General features: G+C 45.3%; 1 protein-coding gene across 2 annotated transcripts in view; it reads right to left on the bottom strand.

The window, feature by feature from the left end:
• Positions 1-18,767, bottom strand: part of col18a1a (collagen type XVIII alpha 1 chain a) — a 185,711-nt gene extending 166,944 nt beyond the window's left edge. For both annotated transcript variants that reach the window (XM_083638981.1, XM_083638982.1), the window contains exons 1-2: positions 18,629-18,767; positions 18,461-18,531 (exon numbers count right to left, since the gene is read on the bottom strand). In XM_083638981.1, coding sequence (XP_083495107.1) covers positions 18,461-18,531; positions 18,629-18,633 — 76 coding nt within the window. In that variant the 5' untranslated portion in view covers positions 18,634-18,767. The remainder of the gene's footprint in view (positions 1-18,460; positions 18,532-18,628) is intronic.
• Between the last annotated feature and the right edge of the window lie 2,093 nt (positions 18,768-20,860).

Here is a 20,860-nt window from a genome sequence, read left to right as displayed (position 1 = left end):
TTCTTTTCTCCTCTCCCCGCTTCTCAATGGATGGCACTGTGCCACCTGGCCCACAACGGCCACGGAGCGAACAGAGGGCACCCTTCACTGTCCGGCCCGCTCATCATTCACCTCACAATTAGCAGTTGTACGTATGAGCAAGCTGAGACCTTCACTTTGGAAAAGTCCAGGCTCCACACATGATGCACTCAGAGCCTTCAGGCTCCACACATGATGCCCTAAGAGCCTTCAGGCTCCACACATGATGCCCTCAGAGCCTTCAGGCTCCACACATGATGCCCTCAGAGCCTTCAGGCTCCACACATGATGCCCTCAGAGCCTTCAGGCTCCACACATGATGCACTCAGAGCCTTCAGGCTCCACACATGATGCCCTCAGAGCCTTCAGGCTCCACACATGATGCACTCAGAGCCTTCAGGCTCCACACATGATGCCCTCAGAGCCTTCCTATACTCACTATACACACCTTCACTTTGAGCAATGATGTATGACAACATGAATTCAAAGGGGTCAACGCTTAAAACTGTTCAAATGGGCAAGAATCCAAAATAAATAAATAAATAACAGCTTTGAGATGACCTGTCGGATTTGATCCTGGTGGTCATAGATATCCTCAAGCTTTACCTTATGTTAGTGAGGAGCCACCCACATCTAACTGTACGTTCTGTAGTCCACTGTCCAATATTCAATTTCATACTCCTCAGAAACGTATAGAATATAGATGTGAGTGTATGTGTCTACACCTGGGAAGCATTACCAAAAAGATGCCTCTCAATCTTCTGACAGACAGTGAGGACGAGTCCTACAGTACCCAGCCCGACTTCTGACAGACAGTGAGGACGAGTCCTACAGTACCCAGCCCGACTTCTGACAGACAGTGAGGACGAGTCCTACAGTACCCAGCCTGACTTCTGACAGACAGTGAGGACGAGTCCTACAGTACCCAGCCTGACTTCTGACAGACAGTGAGGACGAGTCCTACAGTACCCAGCCCGACTTCTGACAGACAGTGAGGACGAGTCCTACAGTACCCAGCCTGACTTCTGACAGACAGTGAGGACGAGTCCTACAGTACCCAGCCTGACTTCTGACAGACAGTGAGGACGAGTCCTACAGTACCCAGCCTGACTTCTGACAGACAGTGGCGATGGCCCGGGAGTCCCATATCTCCTTTTTTCTGATCCCCCACCCTCCATTTTCTCCCCAATTGTACTTGGCCAAATTCCCCCTGCTGCCCCAGTCGAGCCGTAGACTACTCTAGCACCATGCTTCCTCTGACACATGTGCAGTTGCCAGCCGCTTCTTTTCACCTGACAGTGGGGAGCTTCACCGGAAGGACGTAGCATGTAGGAGGATCATGCTATAGACCACACATGGGCAAAATACGGCCCGCGGGGCGCATGCGGCCCTCGGGCGCCATCTGTGTGGCCCGCGATGGAATTGCAATTTTTTTTTTTTACAGTGCACCTGAACGCAACATGCAAGATACCCACTGAATAAGTGTCCAAATGTTCATATCATTCTGGCCAATACTCCACTTCTGTTATAGCATTTCCGTCTGGAATATGGAATATCTTTCATTCTACAACAGCATGAGTGAATACTGGATTCTGATTGGCTAGCAACAGTGGTAAATAGGCCAACAATCTACAGTTCGGCTCCAACCGCAGTATCACTCCGCTCCCTGATGAATGAAGAACACCTGTGCTGACTCCGCCCACTGTTAGCCTGTCAGTCTACAAATCTCTAACAAGGAAATGTCCGATTTCGTAGTAACGTTTGATTTACTGGGTGGATTGAGTTTTGAGCAGTGGTTAGATGAAGATGAAGGTGAAGTGAACAAAGAACAACATGGTGAAATTGGGGAGAGAGAACTGGCTGAGCTTGAGTTGTCACGGAGTGAACCTGGGACTGTCAATGGAACTATATTCTGTGGCGGAAGGATAAATGTATTCTGAAACCAGTAATGATTGTAAATAAATGAATTGAATGTTACAATTGTGTATTTTTTATATTATGTGGTAGCTATTGTAGAAAAGAAATTTACCACTCGAGGAAGGGGGTTCGCCTCGTGCCACAACCCTGTACCAGTGGTAAATGTGGCCACAACCCCCTTCCTCTCGTGGTAAATTTCTTAAATAATCTTTATGACTAAAAGGCTACATTGAAGTAGAAATTTAAATAATTAACTCATTGGTTTTGGATTTGTTTAGCTTCAAGAGTGCATTTTTGTTTGTGTGACCCTCAACACAGGCTTTGAGAATCCCAGGCCACTTACTGATACTTTTTTTAATTTGTTTAAATTAACCCACTCATATTCTGGTTTATTTCAAGAAAAACATTTTGGCTAGTGGAAATTCTAATTGGCTGGTAACTTTAAAATCTAGCAGCCATATTGGCAGGTGGTCAAAAAAGTTAATTTCAAGCCCTGAGAGCAGGTGGTGACATAGGAGTGAGTGAGAAAAGGATCAAATATTGGTGGTTAAGACTGAATAATGACTTCACAACTGTTAATTTAAAATGAGTTATTCCTCTAAACCTGGCTTCAAATGCCCCAAAGTTTTCGCACTGGCGCCGTTCGGCCCTCAGCAAAACCTGGTAGCGAGGACATTTTTTGTGGCCCTCTCTATCATCAAAGTTGCCCATCCATGGGTTACGGCATGACAATTATTTGTTCGGCCCCCGGCAACAATCTGGGTTTCTCATGTGGCCCCCCATGAAAAATAGTTGCCCACCGCTACTATAGACCCTTCTCACGGGGGCCATTTTGTGTCGAAAAGGCAGGGTTAACACAGGTGCAAGCAAAACACTAATGAGGGTTTCAAACGTCCATCATTGGAATGTGGAAACCCTCATTAGTGTTTTGCTCGCACCTGTGTTTATTCTGCCTTTTCGACACAAAATGGCCCCCGTGAAGAGGGTCTATTCCCACTAGTTCCCTTCCGCCCCGATCAGGCGCCCTGACCGACCAGAGGAGGCGCTAGTGCAGCGACCAGGACACATACCCTTAATCCGGCTTCCCAGCCGCAGACACGGCCAATCGTGCCTGTACGGACGGCCGACCAAGCCGGAGGTAACGCGGGGGCGCGAACCTGCGCCCCTCGTGCTGGTAGGCAGGGAATGTACCGCTACACTACCCGGACGCCCACCGAGTCCCATATCTCACCCCCCCCCCCCCCCCCCCGCCAAGCCCTACTTCTGACAGACAGTGACGACGGCCCCGGGCGTTTTTTTACCGCGTCCCGTATCTCAGCCCTCCCCAGCCCTACGTCGGGCGAGACCATACGAGTGCAGAGGACAGAGGTATAGGACTCTGCAAATCCCTCCTTTGTCACAGGAGCTCTGGGCTTGATGGTAATCTGCCCTTCCCGGGGGACTCTCCTCCTCCCACACCCCCACGGTGTGAGATGTGTGAGAGGAGGTCCAAAGAGAAGTGTCTACACAGAGATGGCAGCTCTTGAGGGACGGGGCTGAATGAGTGGAATTTAAGGATGTCTTGAAAAGCGCTCGGCACATCTCGAGAGTCAATCAGAAGATAAGAGGAGACGGAGACGGAGGAGGAGGGGGGGTAAGGGCGGCAAGTGAGGTCCGAAGCTCACAATGGCATTCCCCAAAGGGGCCTCGTGAAATCCTGAATGGTCTATTCATTCATAAAAACCACATTGGGTGGTACTTTGAAATAATGCCAGCAGATCACTTCATAACAGCCATACAGCAGTCTGTACAGTTTGAAAGCCTTGGAAATGGTGGTCGCTCTGAATCAGTCTCAATTCATGGAGAGTAAAAAAAAAAAAAAAAAGCTGATGGTATGGATTTCCTCGGCGAGGAGAATGTAAATGGGTGGGGAGGGGCTGTGGGGTCTCTAGTTTCATTTCGCCCCGGTGTTCAGTAGGCTGTTAGTGGGGACATGTAAACACTCCCTAAAGCTGGAGACGGGGACAGAGTGCCAGCTAGATGTATCCAGTTTCCTTTTGCTGCAGCCAAATAAGGCTTTGTGGTGGAAAAATCTGCACCTGGTGGCCATGGAAACCAGTGTTGAGTCTGCACCTGGTGGCCATGGAAACCAGTGTTGAGTCACCTGGTGGCCATGGAAACCAGTGTTGAGTCACCTGGTGGCCATGGAAACCAGTGTTGAGTCACCTGGTGGCCATGGAAACCAGTGTTGAGTCACCTGGTGGCCATGGAAACCAGTGTTGAGTCTGCACCTGGTGGCCATGGAAACCAGTGTTGAGTCACCTGGTGGCCATGGAAACCAGTGTTGAGTCTGCACCTGGTGGCCATGGAAACCAGTGTTGAGTCACCTGGTGGCCATGGAAACCAGTGTTGAGTCACCTGGTGGCCATGGAAACCAGTGTTGAGTCACCTGGTGGCCATGGAAACCAGTGTTGAGTCTAGAGCTGCAACTATCGATTCTTTTAGTAATCGAGTATTCTACCGAATAATCCATCGATTAATCGAGTAATCGGATAAGAACCCTTTTTTGTGTTTTCAAAGGCTTATCGTAAATATACACCAAAAAATAAGATAAATCTCTTCAAATAAACAACTACATTAGTTTCTTTCTTAGAAAAAACAACATTTTGATTTTTAAATTGCATAGAACTGGCAGTGGCACCATTCATCTTTTCAACCTGACGTTTGAGTTCTTCCAGTGTACAGCAACCGTTAAATAATATGAATGAATGGCTTACTAGCTAGTTTACATCCTTCATTTACCTTACAGCTGCATGACACACACACTCTTTCTCTCTCACACACACTCACTCTCTCTTTCTCTCTCACACACCAACAGGCTAGTGTGATCACACACACACACACACACACACACACACACACAAAACGCTGTTAAATTAGCCGCTAACGTTAATGTTAGGTTGAGCTTTGTATTTCTCACAGAAAACGGTCCAAACTTCTCAGAGAGAGCGGTCGGTATTCACTAAAGCCTTCATATCTCAGGCTCTGTAGTACATAGAAACATAAAATAAAAAGCATTTGAGAGCTTAACCCTTTGGCTTTTCGTATTATATTTGCTCTAATGTTCATTAAAAAAAATCTTAAAAATCTTTAACCCCAAAAAATAAAAATAAAAAGATTCTAATGCATTTTAAGACATGTTAATAAAGATTACGGCAAATGTAACCCTTCCAAATAAAAAGCCACGGGTTTAAGCTGTCAAATGCTTTTTATTTCAGGTTGATAGCTACTATACAGGCTGAGGAAATACGTTATGTTGAACCCTTGACAATTACTGCAGCTAACGTTAACGTTAGCGATCTCTGTTTTGCAGTCGTTGTGAAGGCAGTGAAAAGCCCCGTTATCTAACTACAACTGCAGTGAAACAACTTATCCAGCTAACGCTAGTTAATTAAATAACGTTATCTGATGTTGTAGTCGATGCCTCTCTCAACGTGACAGCTGAGGAGGTGCTGCTAACATTAGCTGCGGTGCGCTGCCTGCTTCATTCACCCTCAGCCTATCTAGTAATACGTTACAGTCTTCAGCATTTAGCTACTGTAAATATATCTTGTGTTTGACCATGCTTCCTCAAGTTTGAGGTGTTTCCCTGGCCAGCTTTGCAATTCACATCACAAATGTTGCAACCAGTGTTGTCTGAGTCTATCTTGGGAAAGTGTAGCCACATTTTCGGGTGGTCCCGTTTGTTGACGTTTCAGGTAGAGTGACGGACTGACGTAACGCGCTCTCACGTGTTGCCTTAAGGTTCCGTCGGAATTTCTATTTTACCCACTCTCTTCTATTACTCAGATGCGTGTCGAGGCGAATCATTTTGGCCTCGATCAATTTAATTATTCGAGTTATTCGAGGTACTCGAGGAATCGTGACAGCTCTAGTTGAGTCACCTGGTGGCCATGGAAACCAGTGTTGAGTCGTCTGCACCTGGTGGCCATGGAAGCCAGTGTTGAGTCGGGATACGGCCTACATTGCTGACAGACAAACTGGCCACATAGAGAAGAAGTGAACCTGGATGGAAGTTCAGCGACGGTTTCTAAACCAGCCAAATGTCTCTTAAGCAGGCTGTGATTCACAGTCTGTAAGTACAGTAACAAGTACAGTACGTCACTGCAACTGTATTTCTGAGAACAGAGTTCACTGTGGAACCTTCACAGCTTGGTACCTTTTGAGTGAGGTAGGTAGCTTCCTCTAAAATGCAATATTTTATTGAAATACTTGTCATAAGTAAGTGAGTCAAAGTGATCGGAGCCAACTCAAAATATATCCCAAACCATCGCAATTTCCAGTGTCAAGGTTCTTACACGACATACTATAACATTGATCCAATAGCTGTATGTATAGCTAGTTTTCTTCATCTCTCTGGCTATGACGACACACACAACTGGGTCTCTCTTTGGTCCACATGATTACCAGAGGAGCCTTTCTTATCCAAAGAGCACCCAAATCCACCATCTGTAACATTACAAGTTCAGAAGCATTCCGGTCTTATATCTGTTGTCTGGAACCAGTATCGGCTTGGGCCAAAGCACGTATCTTATCATCAGGTCAAAGATGAAATAGTTTCACACTTAACTTGCAAAAGAGTTGACACAGTTTGATATATACATTTCAGCATAATGACACATAAACCAGCAGAACTACACAGTATGCTTGATTTACAACACTGTGCTCACCTCTGAATAGAATAGAATAGAATAGAATAGAATAGTTAACCAAAATGTTTAGGCCTGACATACAGGACTAAAAAAAAGTCAAATAAAGGTATTTTAACGTTAAAAATCATAGTGCTTCACTGAAAAAAATAATTAGGATTTGCATTCATACTTTTTTGACGCTCTGCCTCAAGGCTCAGTCTTTTGTTTTGTTTTCTGTTAGAAGTGATGGTAATTTCTTGCTCTTAGTTCAAAATGCGTGAGGCAACCCTGCACATATGGAATCGTGTTATTTGCAGCGTAAGGCTTCACAGGTTCAACTAACTGTTACCTGGATTACAGCTGGGCAAGACAAGCAGATAAGTGCGGGTTTGACCGCAAACAGGAAAGAGGCACTGAGAGGTAAGAGGGCGCTCAGTGTACCATTAGTTACAAATCCTCCTCTCTCAGAACACAAGCAGTCATTATGTTTTGCCTCTGTCTTCTGCCGCTGTCAACCCAGCATTTTGACCTCGGGGACGGCATGAGAGCGCACCTGAAACACTGAGCAGAGAGAGCACATAAAAACACAAAGAACAGCTGTCAGCAGCATTCAAAAGGACGCTGTGTAGACTACCTTGTCCTGAAAGGGAAGAGGATGCTTTGTAGACTACCTTGTCCTGAAAGGGAAGAGGATGCTTTGTAGACTACCTTGTCTTGAAAGGGAAGAGGATGCTTTGTAGACTATCTTGTCCTGAAAGGGAAGAGGATACTTTGTAGACTACCTTGTCCTGAAAGGGAAGAGGGTGCTTTGTAGACTACCTTGTCCTGAAAGGGAAGAGGATGCTTTGTAGACTACCTTGTCCTGAAAGGGAAGAGGGTGCTTTACTACCTTGTCCTGAAAGGGAAGAGGGTGCTTTGTAGACTACCTTGTCCTGAAAGGGAAGAGGATGCTTTGTATACTACCTTGTCCTGAAAGGGAAGAGGATGCTTTGTAGACTACCTTGTCCTGAAAGGGAAGAGGATGCTTTGTATACTACCTTGTCCTGAAAGGGAAGAGGATGCTTTGTAGACTACCTTGTCCTGAAAGAGAAGAGGGTGCTTTGTAGACTACCTTGTCCTGAAAGGGAAGAGGGTGCTTTGTAGACTACCTTGTCCTGAAAGGGAAGAGGGTGCTTTGTAGACTACCTTGTCCTGAAAGAGAAGAGGGTGCTTTCTAGACTACCTTGTCCTTAAAGGGAAGATCACAAAACAAATGCCAACGCAAATATATTTAATTTCCCCCACAGCTCTCAATACAGCTACCATTTCCCACCGTATTTAGCTCAACTACATCTATACGTTAATTGGCGATAAATTAGTGCTTGCAGATATGAAGACAAAGGTGGTGGCTTGGCGATACGGAAAATGCACGATGACCTTATTCTTCAATCAATCACTCAGACCATTTGAGCCCTGCATTTCAAATCAATACAGCCAGTCACCACTACACCTCCAGCGGTGTGTCTGCTCACGATACATCCGCCTGGGGATCTTGAGGTTTCCCTTGAACCTGATCTGGCCTCTGTCTGCCAATAGTTATCCTAGGAGTCCGGCCAAACACACTTCCTCCCTCATTCACCACATAACTGGATCCATGACCTCACTGAGGTCTACTGGTTTAGGATCAAAGTGTGGTCTGGGTCATATTCAAATAGCTGGTTTAGGATCAAAGCGTGGTCTGGGTCATATTCAAATAGCTGGTTTAGGATCAAAGTGTGGTCTGGGTCATATTCAAATAGCTAGTTTAGGATCAAAGCGTGGTCTGGGTCATATTCAAATAGCTGGTTTAGGATCAAAGTGTGGTCTGGGTCATATTCAAATAGCTAGTTTAGGATCAAAGTGTGGTCTGGGTCATATTCACATAGCTAGTTTAGGATCAAAGTGTGGTCTGGGTCATATTCAAATAGCTGGTTTAGGATCAAAGCGTGGTCTGGGTCATATTCAAATAGCTAGTTTAGGATCAAAGTGTGGTCTGGGTCATATTCACATAGCTAGTTTAGGATCAAAGTGTGGTCTGGGTCATATTCAAATAGCTAGTTTAGGATCAAAGTGTGGTCTGGGTCATATTCAAATAGCTAGTTTAGGATCAAAGTGTGGTCTGGGTCATATTCAAATAGCTAGTTTAGGATCAAAGTGTGGTCTGGGTCATATTCAAATAGCTAGTTTAGGATCAAAGTGTGGTCTGGGTCATATTCAAATAGCTAGTTTAGGATCAAAGTGTGGTCTGGGTCATATTCAAATAGCTGGTTTAGGATCAAAGTGTGGTCTGGGTCATATTCAAATAGCTGGTTTAGGATCAAAGTGTGGTCTGGGTCATATTCAAATAGCTAGTTTAGGATCAAAGTGTGGTCTGGGTCATATTCAAATAGCTGGTTTAGGATCAAAGTGTGGTCTGGGTCATATTCAAATAGCTAGTTTAGGATCAAAGTGTGGTCTGGGTCATATTCAAATAGCTAGTTTAGGATCAAAGTGTGGTCTGGGTCATATTCAAATAGCTAGTTTAGGATCAAAGTGTGGTCTGGGTCATATTCAAATAGCTAGTTTAGGATCAAAGTGTGGTCTGGGTCATATTCAAATAGCTAGTTTAGGATCAAAGTGTGGTCTGGGTCATATTCAAATAGCTAGTTTAGGATCAAAGTGTGGTCTGGGTCATATTCAAATAGCTGGTTTAGGATCAAAGTGTGGTCTGGGTCATATTCAAATAGCTAGTTTAGGATCAAAGTGTGATCTGGGTCATATTCAAATAGCTAGTTTAGGATCAAAGTGTGGTCTGGGTCATATTCAAATAGCTGGTTTAGGATCAAAGTGTGGTCTGGGTCATATTCAAATAGCTGGTTTAGGATCAAAGTGTGGTCTGGGTCATATTCAAATAGCTAGTTTAGGATCAAAGTGTGGTCTGGGTCATATTCAAATAGCTAGTTTAGGATCAAAGTGTGGTCTGGGTCATATTCAAATAGCTAGTTTAGGATCAAAGTGTGGTCTGGGTCATATTCAAATAGCTAGTTTAGGATCAAAGTGTGGTCTGGGTCATATTCAAATAGCTGGTTTAGGATCAAAACGTGGTCTGGGTCATATTCAAATAGCTAGTTTAGGATCAAAGTGTGGTCTGGGTCATATTCAAATAGCTGGTTTAGGATCAAAGCGTGGTCTGGGTCATATTCAAATAGCTAGTTTAGGATCAAAGTGTGGTCTGGGTCATATTCAAATAGCTAGTTTAGGATCAAAGTGTGGTCTGGGTCATATTCAAATAGCTAGTTTAGGATCAAAGTGTGGTCTGGGTCATATTCAAATAGCTGGTTTAGGATCAAAGTGTGGTCTGGGTCATATTCAAATAGCTGGTTTAGGATCAAAGCGTGGTCTGGGTCATATTCAAATAGCTAGTTTAGGATCAAAGTGTGGTCTGGGTCATATTCAAATAGCTAGTTTAGGATCAAAGTGTGGTCTGGGTCATATTCAAATAGCTAGTTTAGGATCAAAGTGTGATCTGGGTCATATTCAAATAGCTAGTTTAGGATCAAAGCGTGGTCTGGGTCATATTCAAATAGCTAGTTTAGGATCAAAGTGTGGTCTGGGTCATATTCAAATAGCTAGTTTAGGATCAAAGTGTGATCTGGGTCATATTCAAATAGCTAGTTTAGGATCAAAGCGTGGTCTGGGTCATATTCAAATAGCTAGTTTAGGATCAAAGTGTGGTCTGGGTCATATTCAAATAGCTGGTTTAGGATCAAAGCGTGGTCTGGGTCATATTCAAATAGCTGGTTTAGGATCAAAGCGTGGTCTGGGTCATATTCACATAGCTGGTTTAGGATCAAAGTGTGGTCTGGGTCATATTCAAATAGCTAGTTTAGGATCAAAGCGTGGTCTGGGTCATATTCAAATAGCTGGTTTAGGATCAAAGTGTGGTCTGGGTCATATTCAAATAGCTAGTTTAGGATCAAAGTGTGGTCTGGGTCATATTCAAATAGCTGGTTTAGGATCAAAGCGTGGTCTGGGTCATATTCAAATAGCTGGTTTAGGATCAAAGTGTGATCTGGGTCATATTCAAATAGCTAGTTTAGGATCAAAGCGTGGTCTGGGTCATATTCACATAGCTGGTTTAGGATCAAAGCGTGATCTGGGTCATATTCACATAGCTGGTTTAGGATCAAAGCGTGGTCTGGGTCATATTCACATAGCTGGTTTAGGATCAAAGCGTGGTCTGGGTCATATTCAAATAGCTGGTTTAGGATCAAAGTGTGGTCTGGGTCATATTCACATAGCTGGTTTAGGATCAAAGTGTGGTCTGGGTCATATTCACATAGCTGGTTTAGGATCAAAGCGTGGTCTGGGTCATATTCAAATAGCTGGTTTAGGATCAAAGCGTGGTCTGGGTCATATTCACATAGCTGGTTTAGGATCAAAGCGTGGTCTGGGTCATATTCACATAGCTGGTTTAGGATCAAAGTGTGGTCTGGGTCATATTCACATAGCTGGTTTAGGATCAAAGCGTGGTCTGGGTCATATTCAAATAGCTGGTTTAGGATCAAAGTGTGGTCTGGGTCATATTCAAATAGCTGGTTTAGGATCAAAGTGTGGTCTGGGTCATATTCAAATAGCTGGTTTAGGATCAAAGCGTGGTCTGGGTCATATTCAAATAGCTAGTTTAGGATCAAAACGTGGTCTGGGTCATATTCAAATGTAAAAATGGAACAACAGAGGAGCTGGTTTAGGGGCATCGCAGGTTATGCTCCATTGTGGCATGTGGGTCAAACATGACACACTACTGCAGGTAGGTTTATTTGTGTTGTGCAGACGGTCACTGCAATGCATTTGGCACCGCGTTGTGCTAATGTGAACGTGAAGCCGCAGAAATCTGAACAAGAATTCAAATTGCACTGTTCACTCAAATGATATGAGAGCATGCTGATAATAAACACCATTAGCTGAAATGGACACGGCATAAACACTTTGCAGATGTGTATAACATGCATTATATATAATCACCAAAACCATATTCTAAATATGCCTATTAGAGGTTGAGCTAAAGCAACAACGGCATTCACCTAAACGTTCCTGGTGCATAAATACTTTCATGCAAACACTGGCGGAGGAAGCCGAGGTGACTCTGAAACGGGGCCATGTTTCTCTGTGTGGAGCAGAGATATACAACTGGAAGAACCACTCCAGGATCCAGATGGGTCGAATTAAGAAATCAAAGCAGGATGTGACCACCGTGGTTTTCTTACAAAAACACATCCACGTTAAAGTAAACTGTTCCCCCGTCTACATTTCCTCTCGGTCTCCTTTAGTATGTGTGTTTCTCCATATAGAGAGGCCTTTTTACCAACTGCGCGGAGTTTCACTGTGGTCCCGTTACAACATTGTATGGGTTTTTAAGAGACAGACATGTCCCTTTGCTTGACATGACATTGTAAACATTGTTGTGGCAGTGTCTGTACAATTTCCAAGGGGACATTTACAAATGGAATGTCCAATGTTTTTTTTTACAGCGGGACATTGAGTGGGATTTCAAAAAAAAGGTGGGTTCGCTCCATTACCGCCGGGGGCATTCGCAACTTCAACTTCATATTGTCAGCACTGCAGTCGACCCTGGTGCAGAATGTCTCCCACGCCATGCGTCTTGGTGAGTGGCAGACAAAAGACAGTGGTCACACTGGCACGAGTAAGAACACAGGGACAGTGGGGACGTGTCAATCCGTTGCGCCGAGTGTTTTGAAAATGCAGAAAGAGAGGAGGCAGACAGGGCGGTGCAGACCGTCCAACTTGACAGTCTGAATGCACCCCATGCTGCCACCCACACAGCCTCTCTGACACGCATAAAAGCCCACGCAGAAACCCACCCACCAGCTCGTCCGTAAAGAGTCAACCGTCTGCATGTGCAGAAACCCACCCACCAGCTCGTCCATAAAGAGTCAAACCGTCTGCATGTGCAAAAACCCTCGGATGTCCTACGGTGGCCGTGGCCATTTTGGAAGCGTGTGTGTACTGTACACACCGAAACAAAATGCTTCATGGAACTTCTGAGTCACCTCCACAGATGTTGATCGCGACTAAAACGGCTGCTTTATTGAGTGGAAAATCCCAGGATTAGACATCACAAGGTCCACTGAGTGAACAGAATTGGTGCACAGGTCTGTCCCGTTTACTGTGTTTTACGCGCCGGGGAGGCTTACAATGATCTGATTCTACCCAGACAATCCAAGAGAGTTTCACAACAGAAAATGGTTGACTTTTATCTTTGAAGGGGCAGAAGATCCCACATGAGAAAACCAGAGGTTAGGAATGTGTGTGTGAGAGCAGTTTCAGGGCTCCTACATACAGTACAGTATGTTTCCCATCAAAACACAGTGGCTGTTTTGACAAAATGTCCTTTTCACAGCATATTTTATATAGCCATAAAAGGCCGATGGAAGATTCCGTGCGGGGCTATGTGAAGCCATATAAAAGCGTTCTCAAACACCAGCTAGATTAAAGCTGCATTCAGCGATGTTTTTGTGTTAAAATAAGTGTTAAACGGCTCTATATATTCTGACAGCAATCACTGAAATAGAGTGTTTGGTCAGTGACTTGAAACCCCCAACCCCCCGCTGTCCTCTATCTCTCTCCTGTAGTGCTGCAGGCAGGGCGGGCGTATCTCCTGTCCTCTATCTCTCTCCTGTAGTCCTGCAGGCAGGGCGGGCGTATCTCCGCAACCCTAACTCGTAGAGACTCACGGGTGGCGGCGTTGGATTCGGGGTGAAGAAGTACATCTCGTTTTTGAAAGGCATCGTGATCTGACCTTCCGTTTCCCAGAAAATGTCAACATTTCTCTGATTGGATAAAAAATTGCATACTGCATTATGCATACTGCATATTTATTGTCATGGTTCAAGTATTCTAGTATTTTGAAAAAATATTTTTTTATTCTGTACACTTTAACTTTTTTCAAGCAGTGGCACATTTTCTGCTTTCATTTGAAAGCAGCTGGGGTTATTTCAGCTCTCTGTAGCTAGCTTGACACAGAACACACAGGCCTGAACAATCATGGTGGCTGTTAAAGATGTGGTTCTTGCTAACAACACGCTGATTTCAGAAGCTGTGACTTGTGCTATCTATCACTGGGAACAAGGCAGCGGTAATCTGGCTCCAACGTTTACAGGAGTCATGAAAAATCACAGCCAAGGTGTGAAGATTTATAGCGGAATTCAAACTTATTAATACAACTATTACTGCATTTCCTTTGATTCATTATACATGTACATACATTGTTCAATAAAGAACAGACATTTTTACTAAACTATGATTACATCTCACATTCCCAAGGTCTAAAGGAGTGGAGTGTCTCGTCATGACTGACTGACATGAATGCTCTTCTTAAAAACCACTCAGTAAGAAGCTGAAAAACATCCTTTTAGCCATCTGACACAACAGATGGGAGGTTAGCCTTAGTGCTATCATCAAGGAGTGGGAAACGGCAAATACCTCAAAAATTACAACCCCCCCCCCCCCCCTCCCCCTAAGTAAGAAATTCAATCTCTAGATGATTTGTCAAAGGTTACATAAGATTGATTGATTTTGCCTAGCAGGCATGGGCTGTTACAGAGATAAGGGGGAAAGTTTTCAGATCTCCATTCCATCGAGAAGAAGCACCTGAGGATTGAAAGCAGATGTTTTCCTGCCAACGCCACAACTATCTTTAAAGTGTCAACACAGACATTTGTCAAAGGGCAAAGAGCTACAATTCCACGATTTGTTATTATGACCTGACCATCACTAACTATAGGTTGAGAATAAGCAGATAGAAGATACGGTATCACTTCAAATGGCAGCAATGTCTATCAGATCGCGTCCACCACCAACCCATCTCAGGCCGTGCCGCAGAGAAGTGATCTGGATAATGGTGGCATTTAAAAACCAGGTGTAAATGGGGTGAACGAGATCTGGACACAATGTGAGCCAGACTCCCTCCAGATGTGGTCAGGCTGATCTGACCACACCCTGATCTCCCCTTCCCTCTGTCTCTCTATATCATGAGATTGTTCAACCATGTTGTTATTATTATTATTATTATTATTACTGTGATTTGTTATTGTTGTGTCAGCTAGATTTAGCTAGACATATTCTGTGTGAAGCCCTCTGAGACATGCTTGTGAATGAGGGCTATACAAATAAACTTGACCTGACGTTTACATTACACCTTGCATGGGTTTTTCCTTATCCAGATAACATCCAGATAACGTAATCCAGATACAGCTCACATTTAAAAACCAGGTGTAAATGGGGTCTATGTTCCATAGTCATAATGTTAAATGATGTAGGGATAAAAATGCATGATTCATTTTGCCATCCCTCCCTTCCCATTTCCCAGTCAATCAAAATCACCACTTGGAGAAACTAGCCTGTTTCATTTAGCACTCCTCATTGTGAGAAACCAAAATGGGGGCTCCCCTGCCCCGCTGGCCATCCTGCCCCTGCTCTGAACAGGAGGAAACCCCCACGCCGGCTACCCCTGCTCTGAACAGGAGGAAACCCCCATGCTACCCCTGCTCTGAACAGGAGGAAACCCCAACGCAGGCTGCCCCTGCTCTGAACAGGAGGAAACCCCAACGCCGGCTGCCCCTGCTCTGAACAGGAGGAAACCCCATGCCGGCTGCCCCTGCTCTGATCAGGAGGAAATCCCCATGCCAGCTACCCCTGCTCTGAACAGGAGGAAACCCCACGCAGGCTACCCCTGCTCTGAACAGGAGGAAACCCCCACGCCGGCTACCCCTGCTCTGATCAGGAGGAAACCCCACGCCGGCTACCCCTGCTCTGAACAGGAGGAAACCCCCATGCCGGCTACCCCTGCTCTGAACAGGAGGAAACCCCACGCAGGCTACCCCTGCTCTGAACAGGAGGAAACCCCACGCAGGCTACCCCTGCTCTGAACAGGAGGAAACCCCCATGCTACCCCTGCTCTGAACAGGAGGAAACCCCAACGCAGGCTGCCCCTGCTCTGAACAGGAGGAAACCCCAACGCCGGCTGCCCCTGCTCTGAACAGGAGGAAACCCCATGCCGGCTGCCCCTGCTCTGATCAGGAGGAAATCCCCATGCCAGCTACCCCTGCTCTGAACAGGAGGAAACCCCACGCAGGCTACCCCTGCTCTGAACAGGAGGAAACCCCCACGCCGGCTACCCCTGCTCTGATCAGGAGGAAACCCCACGCCGGCTACCCCTGCTCTGAACAGGAGGAAACCCCCATGCCGGCTACCCCTGCTCTGAACAGGAGGAAACCCCACGCAGGCTACCCCTGCTCTGAACAGGAGGAAACCCCACGCAGGCTACCCCTGCTCTGAACAGGAGGAAACCCCCACGCCGGCTTCCCCTGCTCTGATCAGGAGGAAACCCCACGCCGGCTACCCCTGCTCTGAACAGGAGGAAACCCCACGCAGGCTACCCCTGCTCTGAACAGGAGGAAACCCCACGCAGGCTACCCCTGCTCTGAACAGGAGGAAACCCCCATGCAGGCTACCCCTGCTCTGAACAGGAGGAAACCCCCATGCTACCCCTGCTCTGAACAGGAGGAAACCCCCATGCAGGCTACCCCTGCTCTGAACAGGAGGAAACCCCCATGCTACCCCTGCTCTGAACAGGAGGAAACCCCCATGCCAGCTACCCCTGCTCTGAACAGGAGGAAACCCCCATGCCGGCTACCCCTGCTCTGATCAGGAGGAAACCCCACGCCGGCTACCCCTGCTCTGAACAGGAGGAAACCCCACGCAGGCTACCCCTGCTCTGAACAGGAGGAAACCCCACGCAGGCTACCCCTGCTCTGAACAGGAGGAAACCCCCATGCAGGCTACCCCTGCTCTGAACAGGAGGAAACCCCCATGCTACCCCTGCTCTGAACAGGAGGAAACCCCCATGCAGGCTACCCCTGCTCTGAACAGGAGGAAACCCCCATGCTACCCCTGCTCTGAACAGGAGGAAACCCCCATGCCAGCTACCCCTGCTCTGAACAGGAGGAAACCCCCATGCCGGCTACCCCTGCTCTGATCAGGAGGAAACCCCACGCCGGCTGTGATTTTTAATGCAGCATCTAATTCAGCCATTAAATGGCCCAGTGGGGTGTCCCCTTGCAACTCCTCCCCTCCCCCCGCTCCCCCCAGGCTCCTCCCCTCCCCCCGCTCCCCCCAGGCTCCTCCCCTCCCCCCGCCCCCTCCAGGCACAACCATGCCGGCCGGGTGCATGTCAAAGATCACATGACAATAGGGATTCCTGACCCACCCAAGGCACTATGGGCTAAAGAGCCAACAGGAGGCCTAGTCAACCTAGATACATTCAGACAGGATCGCATTCCTACGAAAGTGTCAAATTGAGCTACATCAGTTCACACAATAAGATCATCTACCTGATGTTTTACTGCCTACCTGCTGTATCCACATCAAGGTAAAGAGTGGAGTGTTATCAATATATACAAATAAAAACGGGAAAGACTGATAGAAGGCAGATGAATGGCAAAATGCAAATAATTCTGCAACAACTCGTCAATGTTTGTTTTAAACTGTTAACAGTACCAGATGAGTTGTGTACGCCACATAGGACAATTACAATCAAGTCAATTTGGTATACATTACTGTGACTGACAATTTACTTCCCACCATCTAAAAACTGCCCTGAAGTTGTAAAGCCCACCCGTCCATCCGGCAATCCCAGGAGATGAAAACACAACTGAGAATGACTTGTAAACATGATATGAACCTGGTCTGGCAGTGGGACAGTTATTATACAGTAAAGTCCTCAAAATGTTGTGTCTAGCCCTTATAGTGATCACAGCCACATCAAATATTAATAACTCCCTCTCAATGGCTTAACCCTGACAGCTGCACAATTCTATGGGGCATCAGAGAGGTTCAAAAATAAATTATTCAACTACGGAAGAGAGTTGGTTCCATAGCTCATATTATCCCTTCAGCACCATTACCATTGTAATCAATAGCAATGGTCTATTGTCGTTATGCACGGACGTTACAGCCACTGGAAAGATGCAGGTTATTATAATGCCACTGGCCTATTCTGCATACAGATCCAGAAGACTATTAGCAAAGCCTCATGAGATGCAGACACGACATATAGAAGCAAGAGTGTCCGGTCAGATAAGGAGCAAACAAAGACGGAATGTAGGCTTTCTGAACACTGCAGACTTTGGACTTGAGAAAACTTGTAAACCTCCTCAGAATGGATATACTGCTGAAGTGTATGACGGTATCATAACAGTTTGTCATCACAGTAACACGATGATGTAGTGTGGTCTTGTTTAAAAAGAACACAGGATAGGCAGTAGAATAATGCCATACATGCAAAAAACAAACTAAACAATTATGTCCCAACAGTTACAAAATCAGTCTGAACAATAAATTAATTGACTAGCCCCCCATATGGCTCACATAAGCGAAATCACATTAAATAACCAAAATAATGTTCATCATATTGAACTGAATGGTAATGTTAGGTGTTAAACTATTTTTTCACATAATATTACCTACAACTGGCTCTGAGTTTCTAAATAGAATGTGCTTTTCCTCGTCAGGTCAGACAGCAGAGTGAGTCTCCATATATCCCAAAATCACAATAGTTCCACACTGAAAGACGATCAACCGCGATCATATTGAATTATGGTCCGTCCAGCCAGCCCTAATTGGAGACTGTTTTGTAAAGTTAGTTTAGTTACCATGCTGACGACAACGCACAGGGAAACTAGAAAACACTCCATATTGCAAAAGCTACCGAAAAATAAATCTCTACCAGAAACATTACAACCCGCTTTGTAACGTTTAGAAGGTTATTTGACTCTTACCTGGCCATTGCGATGCTGCCGGGCTGACTACAATGAGGACGCAGAGAAGGCGCTCCAGCCATGAGGAACACCTGCAGAGAGGTAGCAAGCAGCAAGCCGATCATTCACAAACTTCTTCAGCCATGCATTTAACACCCACTGAAGTGTGAAAAGACGCAAAGAAAGTACCTCATCTTCAGCTCTTCTTTCGCAGTAGTCGAGCAGGAAAAGCTACATGGACTATTCGGGGGGGGGAATAGGGTGTAAAAGTCTTGTCAGCTTCCCTGATGGTCCAGCAGCGCTGCTCCTCCACGCTAGTCGAACAGCTGATGGAGAGGGAGAGACGGAGCGCTTTGCTGGAAACAGAGGGAGAGTGGGAGAGAGAGGTAGACAGAGAGCGAGAGAGACACACACACACAGAGAGAGAGAGAGAGAGAGAGAGAGAGAGAGAACTACAGAGAGAGAGACAGAGAGAGAGCGAGGAAGAGAGAGAGAGAAGTGACCCGCAGGAGTTTACCTCAGGAATCTCCTCCAGGTCCTAAAGGCAACAACACACACAGATTCGCCAATTTTTCAAGTCAGCGGTTGGTTGGTTGGTTGGCATGGCATTGAATTCTCTGTGAAAAAAATAAATAAATAAAATAATAATAATAATAATAATAATAATAATAATAACAGTGGTGATGCTGATAATAATAGCGAAAAGACATACAAAATGATTAATTTAATGCATTATTAATCAATAATGATCTAAAGGTGTTTAGCCTACACATATTATGCAATCAGATGATGCATATAAATATAGTACAACCTTTAAATATGAATTCACACGTTCCACTGATGCGAAGAGGTGAATGTATTTATTTCTGAACATGGCTAAGATGTTGACTGTCTGCAGTAAGCTTCTTCTAAAGCTATACAAGCCAGGGAACCAATACTCTAATCTGTGATCATGTAATCACAGAGAAAGTGTGTGAAGCGACTCCACTGACACTGGAGGGAGGACTGATTTGGCCCAGTCAAAGAGTGTTGCTTTCCATGACCTTCATTTCATGTCAGTGCTGACAGTTCCCAACAAGAACATGTATCCAGGTTTTGGTGGTATCGTCACAGAGTAACATGTATCCAGGTTTTGGTGGTATCGTCACAGAGTAACATGTATCCAGGTTTTGGTGGTAACCATCGTCACAGAGTAACATGTATCCAGGTTTTGGTGGTAACCATCGTCACAGAGTAACATGTATCCAGGTTTTGGTGGTAACCATCATCACAGAGTAACATGTATCCAGGTTTTGGTGGTATAGTCACAGAGTAACATGTATCCAGGTTTTGGTGGTATCATCACAGAACATGTATCCAGGTTTTGGTGGTATCATCACAGAGTAACATGTATCCAGGTTTTGGTGGTATCGTCACAGAGTAACATGTATCCAGGTTTTGGTGGTATCTATCATCACAGAGTAACATGTATCCAGGTTTTGGTGGTAACCATCATCACAGAGTAACATGTATCCAGGTTTTGGTGGTAACCATCATCACAGAGTAACATGTATCCAGGTTTTGGTGGTATCGTCACAGAACATGTATCCAGGTTTTGGTGGTATCGTCACAGAGTAACATGTATCCAGGTTTTGGTGGTAACTATCATCACAGAGTAACATGTATCCAGGTTTTGGTGGTATCGTCACAGAGTAACATGTATCCAGGTTTTGGTGGTATCTATCATCACAGAGTAACATGTATCCAGGTTTTGGTGGTATCGTCACAGAGTAACATGTATCCAGGTTTTGGTGGTATCATCACAGAGTAACATGTATCCAGGTTTTGGTGGTAACCATCATCACAGAGTAACATGTATCCAGGTTTTGGTGGTAACCATCATCACAGAGTAACATGTATCCAGGTTTTGGTGGTAACCATCATCACAGAGTAACATGTATCCAGGTTTTGGTGGTATCGTCACAGAACATGTATCCAGGTTTTGGTGGTATCATCACAGAGTAACATGTATCCAGGTTTTGGTGGTATCGTCACAGAGTAACATGTATCCAGGTTTTGGTGGTATCGTCACAGAGTAACATGTATCCAGGTTTTGGTGGTATCTATCGTCACAGAACATGTATCCAGGTTTTGGTGGTATCGTCACAGAGTAACATGTATCCAGGTTTTGGTGGTAACCATCGTCACAGAGTAACATGTATCCAGGTTTTGGTGGTAACCATCGTCACAGAGTAACATGTATCCAGGTTTTGGTGGTAACCATCATCACAGAGTAACATGTATCCAGGTTTTGGTGGTATAGTCACAGAGTAACATGTATCCAGGTTTTGGTGGTATCGTCACAGAGTAACATGTATCCAGGTTTTGGTGGTATAGTCACAGAGTAACATGTATCCAGGTTTTGGTGGTATCGTCACAGAG

This window comes from Poromitra crassiceps (assembly GCF_964638095.1).
Source record: "Poromitra crassiceps genome assembly, chromosome: 6".
Classification (NCBI taxonomy): Eukaryota; Metazoa; Chordata; class Actinopteri; order Beryciformes; family Melamphaidae; genus Poromitra; species Poromitra crassiceps.
Note: the sequence above shows the minus strand (reverse complement) of the source record. Positions and strands in the feature narration are given on the sequence as shown.